The sequence below is a fragment of the Macrotis lagotis genome, chromosome X (assembly GCF_037893015.1).
Source record: "Macrotis lagotis isolate mMagLag1 chromosome X, bilby.v1.9.chrom.fasta, whole genome shotgun sequence".
Lineage (NCBI taxonomy): Eukaryota > Metazoa > Chordata > Mammalia > Peramelemorphia > Peramelidae > Macrotis > Macrotis lagotis.
Window position 1 is genome coordinate 654,529,834 of NC_133666.1, and position 7,066 is coordinate 654,536,899.

At 39.8% G+C, this 7,066-nt stretch overlaps 1 protein-coding gene across 3 annotated transcripts in view; it reads right to left on the reverse strand.

The window, feature by feature from the left end:
* Positions 1 to 4,115: 4,115 nt before the first annotated feature.
* The window catches only part of MYO1F (myosin IF), a 54,385-nt gene continuing 51,434 nt past the window's right edge, over positions 4,116 to 7,066 (reverse strand). For all 3 annotated transcript variants that reach the window (XM_074205055.1, XM_074205054.1, XM_074205056.1), the window contains 2 exons: positions 6,644 to 6,813; positions 4,116 to 6,056 (listed from right to left, as the gene is read on the reverse strand). In XM_074205055.1, the coding sequence (XP_074061156.1) occupies positions 5,980 to 6,056; positions 6,644 to 6,813 (247 nt within the window). In that variant the 3' untranslated portion in view covers positions 4,116 to 5,979. The remainder of the gene's footprint in view (positions 6,057 to 6,643; positions 6,814 to 7,066) is intronic.

Consider the following 7,066-nt stretch of genomic DNA (forward strand, 5'->3'; position numbering starts at 1 on the left):
TTATGTAAAACAAATTTCCATATCAGTCATATTGTGAAAGAAAACACAGACCAAAACCCCAGAGAAAATAAAGTGAAAAATAGTACATTTTGATCTGCATTCAGATTCTTACCAGTTCTTTCTCTAGAGGGGGACAGTAATTTTCATTATGAGTCCTTAGGAATTGTCTTTAATCATTTTATTAATGAGGATAGCTGTTATTCACAGTTGATCATCTTACAATATTGCTGTTACTGTGCACCATGTTCTCTTGGTTTTACTTACTTCACTTTGCAGCAGTTCATGTAAGTGTTTCCAAGCCTTTTTCTGAAATTTACCTGCTCATCATTTCTTATAGAATAATAATATTCCAAGTACCGCACACCTGATCAACCATTCCCCAGTTTATGGCCATCCCCTCAATTTCCAAATCTTTGGCACCAAAAACAGAGGTGCATAAACAATTTTTTAAAAGTCCTTATCTCTCTTTCTCTCTGTCTCGGGCACTATTTTTTTTTGGTTTTGTTTTTGTGCCCTAATATCATCATTTCCTTTTTATCTTATACATTTAAAAATATTTTTCCGAGAAGTGGCCTATAGGCTTTATGGGTAAAGACCTCAAGGGGTCCAGGACAGAAAAAAAAGAATTTTTTTTCTTTGATATCAGGTTTGGAAGATATGCCAGTGATTTTCTCACTATTTTCCTATACTTTTCTTTCCCCTCTCACTACCATTCTCCCTGAGTTGACTTCTGAAACCATCATTTTACTGAAATTGCTTTTTTCAGAGGTTAGCCAATCATCTTTTAATTGATAAATCTGATGACCTTTCTCAGTTCTCTTCTTTCTTAATCCTTCCATCTTCCATGGTTTTGACACTGTTAACTGTCTCCTCCTGGGCTCTCCCTTCTTCCTTGGCTACTATGATAATACTCTAATTCTCTGAAGAGAAGCCTACCCTTATTAGACAAGGAAAAACCCTGAGAGGTTTCCAGAAAAGCCCAAATCAATTACTACTAATATCCTATAATCAAATTAATTTATTCTTTCTTGCTTAAAGTTTTTCTTTTTTTTTGTTTTGATTTTTTTTTTAGGTTTTTGCAAGGCAATGGGGTTAAGTGGCTTGCCCAAGGCCACACAGCTAGTAATTATTAAGTGTCTGAGGTTGGATTTGAACTCAGTCAGGTACCCCTGACTCCAGAATCCACTGCGCCACTTAGCCACCCCCTAAACTTTCTTACTCCAAAGATACACACCCTTTCACCAAGCCCCATCCTTCTGAATGGGGAATTATGTTTCTGGTTGTTCCTCATTAGTTTTGCCTTCTTATCCATAAACTGTGCCTTTCCTCTCCTAACCCTCTCTGGAAAATGGGTCCAATTCAATTCTACTCAACTGAACAAATAGTTATTAAATAACTACTTTGTGGAAGATAGTGTACTAGGAGTCATAGAGACAAAGACAGAAAACAGTCCTAACCCTCAAGAAGGTTATATTCTACTAAGAGATGCAATATGTAAACAGGGCAGAGACATGGTTTTGGTCCCATCATCTATTTTCCTGCTTTTATGTTCTGTTTTTCTAAAATCTATGTGGTTTCTCTAAAATTTTCTGAATGTCTGCATGAACATTTTAAGGAAACTATTCTTTTCCTGTACACCAGGATTGTTTCATTTTTATATCTGTAAGATTAGAGTCTTTAGGGCTTCTCATATTCCCTGGAATTTCTCTGGTAGATTTTTAGCATAAGGAATTCTACCTGTTCCTTCCTTGAACTCTTTGAAATTGGCCTCTCCAAACTCAGGGTACATTTCAGACTGTTCCTAGCTTTTCTCTCCTCTTTTTAACTGCTTGTGGTATTTTTTTCCCTTTGATCTGTAAGTATTGGATTTTGTCTAGAATGCTCCTTCAAGTTTTCATTTTAAAGGTTTCCTTTAGGAGGTGACCAGCAGATTCTTTTTCTTTTAACTTTTCCATTGGGTTCAGAGAGATCTGGACAGTTTTCATTTATGATTTCTTGAAATGTATACAAGCTTTATTTTTGCTTATAATTTTGTGATTTATCTTAATTTCTTAGTTTTATTTCTCCTTGATCCAATAGTTTTTATTTTTAAAGAATTGTGACTGGGGAGGCAGCTAGGTGGCACAGTAGATAGAGCACTGGCCCTGGAGTCAGGAGGACCTGAGTTCAAATCCAACCTCAGACACAAAGGACTTAGCTGTTCTCAACAATGCAGTGATCCAAAATAATTCCAAAGGACTCATGATGAAGAATGTTATCCTCTTCTAGAAAAAAGAATTGATGTTGTCTGAAAATAGGTTGAAGTATTTTATTTTTCTCTTTCCTTTCTTCCTTCCCTCCCTCCTTCCTTCCTTCCTTCCTTCCTTCCTTCCTTCCTTCCTTCCTTCCTTCCTTCCTTCCTTCCTTCCTTCCTTCCTATTTGAGTATTCTTGAACAAAATGACTAATATGGAAATGTTATATATGATTGATTGCACATGTAAAATCTGTATCAAATTCCTTACTGTCTCAGGGAAATGGGAGGGAAAGGAGTGACAGATAGTATTTGGTACTCAAAATTTAAAAAAAAAGTTAAAAACTGTTTCATATAGGCAGCTAGGTGGCTCACTAGATAAAGCACCAAGCCTGGAGTCTGGAGGACCTGAGTTCAAATCCAGCTCAGATATGGAATAATGACCTAGCTGTGTGACCTTGGGTAAGTCACTTAACTCCATTGCCCTACCAAAAACAATCTGTTTTTTATATGTAATTGGGGGAGGAAATAGGATATTATTTTTAAAAAGACAATGGAGAGAAGTGAGGGGAATTTGGAAAAGAAGCAGTTAACAAAGTTTAACAAAGTAGGTCAAAGCCCTGATCTGATGTCAGCTTAAGCCTTTCTGCCTTCTTGTGTATCCAATGACATTTCATTGCTATTAACTGAGAAACCAGTTTGAAGTTTTACAGCAATTATTGCTTGAAAAAGCAATTCTCTACCTAAGAGAGTTTTATTAATCACACTATTTCCAGAGGAAATTCAAGAACAAGGGATTGAAAATAGTCAGCAGGTACAAGTAGAGAAGAGATTAATACCTGGCAAAGAACAGCCTGGAGCAGAGCTGGAGAGGCACAGGTTTACCGGAAGATGGCTTTAGAGTCAAAGGCATGAATTTCCCTTCCAGGAATATGTACCTTGGTCCCACATTCCCTCTAGGTGTTGCCCTTTTGTGGAGATGTAGCCTACAGGTACTGCTCTTGCAGGGGCTGTAGTCATAGCCACTGAAGACCCAGTGCTAGCAAAGTCCTTAGCATTGTCAAATAGTTCAACATCAGGAACTGATATAAGTAGAAATGACATTAAAGAGGTACCAACATCTGTTTTGCTGTCACAGTCTAAGGACTATGGGATTTTTCCATCTGATTTAAACCCTTCCACATGTGTTGTCATTCCTATTAAAATGTGAGTATGATATCAGGGAATATCCAATTTTTCTATTTGTATCTCAAATATTTAGCCTGGTGCTTGGAATATAGTCAAGCACTTAATAAATCCTTTCTTCCTTCCTTCCTTCATGGGTCTTGCATTCCTCAATGTGATCATGTGTTCCCCATGTGTGAATGATCCACATGTAAAACCTTATGAAAGCTCACTCTTGTCGCTAAGTCTCATATATGTATGGGAAAATGATCTTATTGTGGGAGGGGGTAAGTGTTTATCATTTTATTTACAATTTAATGTCTTTGTTATTAACTGTGTCATCCAACTGACTAGCAAAAAACAAAATATGCTAAAGGGGGTTCATGAGCAAAGGTTTATGAAGGATACTGGCCTCTAAAATATCTAGAACCTGGTGTGACTGTATGAAATTTCTCTGGTGACAGAGCCTCCATGGACAATTGTGATTCTGCTAAGGGCAGCTTAGGTGGCATAGTGTATAGTGCACTGACCCTGGAGTCAAGAAGTTCAAATCCAACCTCAGATAGTTACTAGCTGTGAGACCTTGGAGAAGTCACTTAACCCTGATTGCCTTGCATTCAGGACAATCTCGAGTTGCCCTGATTCATGTCTGACCACTAGATCCAGATGATTCCAGAGAAGAAAGTGAGACTAGTGACTTTGCATAGCCCCCCCCCCCCCCCCCCCCTTAAATCCAATTCATGTGCAGGTCTTGGCATCATCTCCCTGATGTCATGGTCTTCTTCAAGAATACAAAATAACAATGATTATACTATCCACTTTTGAAGGAATTGCTTTACAAATCTGAATGGTCTATAGAAATTCAGGGTTTATAGACATTCATAGGTTCATAGGATTTAAAGTTGGAAGGGATCTTAAAGATCATTGAATCCAATGCCCTTTAAATGAGGGGAAAGTCTCCCAAAACAGAAGGGACTTATTCCAAAGAAATAAAGGCAATATTTTCCTGAGATGTAGAATGGGAAGAAGACTGGATTTAGAATTAAGAGACCCAAGTTCAAATCCCCACCTCTGCCACTGTTGTGCTAGATAACCTTGGCCAAGTTCTTGCTTTTTTTTTGCATCTCAGTTTCCTTATCTGTAGCATGAGAAGTTTGAGCTTAATGATCTCTAAAGTCTTTAGCCTGGGAAACCTGGGGCTTAGGATCACATTTGGCATTGTCATAAGGATAATTAGCATTCAAATATCACTTTTAGGTTCTCAAAGCACTTATCAATTGGATTCTCACAGACAATTTTCGAATCATTTTACAGATGAGGAATCAGAGACAAAGAAAGGTTAAATGACTTCTGTAAGGTCACACAGCTAGTAAATATCTGAGGTAGGCTTTGAACTCAGGTCTTTTTGACTTCAGACTACCTGATTTTTTTTTTTTTTGGCAGGGCAATGGGGTGACTTGCCCAAGGTTACCCAGTGAGGTATTTATTAATTAATAATTATAATCTAGTCAGAGGCTGGATTTGAACTCAGGTCCCCTGAGTCCAGGGCTGATGCTATATCCATTGTGCCACCTAAGTGCCCCTCAGACTACCTGTTGATGATGTTTATCCTTCATTCTTGAGGAAGAAGACCATGACTCAGGGTGATGCCATGAAAAACACATGGATTGGATTTAAATGAGGGGGAGCTGTGCTAACTCACCAGACTCAGTTTCTCCTCCTCCAGAGCCATCAGGGTCCATTGGCCAGGTATGAATCAAGATAACTGAAGATGGCCCTGGATATGAGGCAGTCAGGATTAAGTGACTTGTCCAAGGTCACACAACTAGTAAGTGGCAAGCATCTGAATTCAAATTCTGTCCTCCTGACTCTAAGTCCTCCAAGGACTCTGATGAGATTTTGTACAACCTAATGGAACAACCTCTCCAGGTAGGTTTAATGTTTTGTTTATTCTTGTCCATATATAAATATCGAAGTTCCCATCCCTACCCCCTCTGCTCCTGTATAAATATCCTGGTCTCCCTCTGCTCAAGGTGGTCATTATCATGTTGGCTTTCATTTATAGGTTTATGATAAATTCTAGAGAATAAATTTCATGTTTAACTTATATTTCTGTTATATTTCATTTTAAATGTATATTGTAAGGTTTACAAAAGAGACATTTTCTGAGTCCATCCTTTAGAGGGTTTAGACCCAGGTAGTGACTTTCCAGTCCTTTGTCCTCTCCTTCTCTCTTCTGTTCCCCAAACTCCAAGGGATTAATCAGAAAGAGACCCATCCTGCCTACTCTGCTCCTTCTCCCTAAGAGGGACAGGTATTTGGCACCTCCTGGAAAGAGCTGGAAAAAAAAGGGCACTAGTCAATAGGGGAAGATGGTTTTTCCTATGATAAGGATCCAGCTCCTCATGGAAAAAGCCAGAGGCCTTGAACTGCCCCCATAGCTGCCAGACTTCTGAGAGGTCCACTGGATGGGATGAGACAAGATGGGGGTCTCAGACCTCCTAGATGAAATTTGGAGTGGAGATGGGGCAGATGTGAAGGGCTGAAAAGAATTCTATCCTGACTCTCAGATTTAGTGGGATCTTAGATCTTTTCCACATAATTTCCAGGGAAAAGGCCTTCCTGGCCATGCAAGCGACCTTTCCACCAGCCTGATGGATCTGCAAAAAGAGAAAAAAGAGACAAAGGCCTGAGTGAGTCCCTCACCCAGTCTTTAGTCCAGCCCTTCTGAGCATATGCCTCATGGTTATTTGTGTGCATGTGTCTTTTCTCACTCATTCTATGATAAACTGTGTGACTCTGGCCAAGTTTCTTTCCTTCTCTGTGTCTTAGTTTCCTTTTCTGTAAAATGAGAGGGTTGAAGTGAGTAGGAAGGAAGAGAACATTTTATTAAACACTTACTACATGCCACAGAATTTTACAGATAGTATCTCATTTGCTCCCCACAACAACCCTATGAAGTGGGTGCAGTTGAGGAAATTGAGGCAGATAGAAGTTAAGTGACTTGCTCAGGACACACAGCTAATAAGTATCTGAGGCAAGAATTCTGACTCCAGGACCAAAGATCTATGCACTGGACCAAGGAGCAGAGATGCTCTCTTAAAGTTTCTTCCAGCTTTTTAATTCCTGTGGGCTATTATTACCCATCTGTGTGTCTACCCCCTGAGAAACAGGAGCCTTACTTACTTCTCTGTAGGGATGGATGCCCACCTAGAGATCCCACCTGTCCCCACCAGTGTCTACATACCCTCCAGTAGGATCTCGATGACCTCATTGACATTGAAGCTCAGCTCATCCACATCCTGACCCACATATTGATAAAGGGCACGGCAACGAGGTCCTGCCATTCGGGGCTGAGGCTTAGGCCGTCCCACACCTGGCACAGGCCTCTGACCAATGCTTCTCTTTCTCTGCATCCTGTGGGGGGTACAGATACTAAGCTGTTTGTAGGAGTCAGCAAGATAAGGGAGGGACTCCTGAAGATAGTGGTGCCTTATCCCATCAAGAAAACAAACAGCATCCATCAGACCATGAAAGTCAGAAAAGGGATGTTTCTCTGGGAGAGTTTCCCAGGGTCACCCTGAACTTCTGATTTATTGTTTTCATCCCCAGAAGATCTTAGTCATAGAGTAGGGTGTAAGTTTAAATGCTTTTCAATGTCATTCTTTGG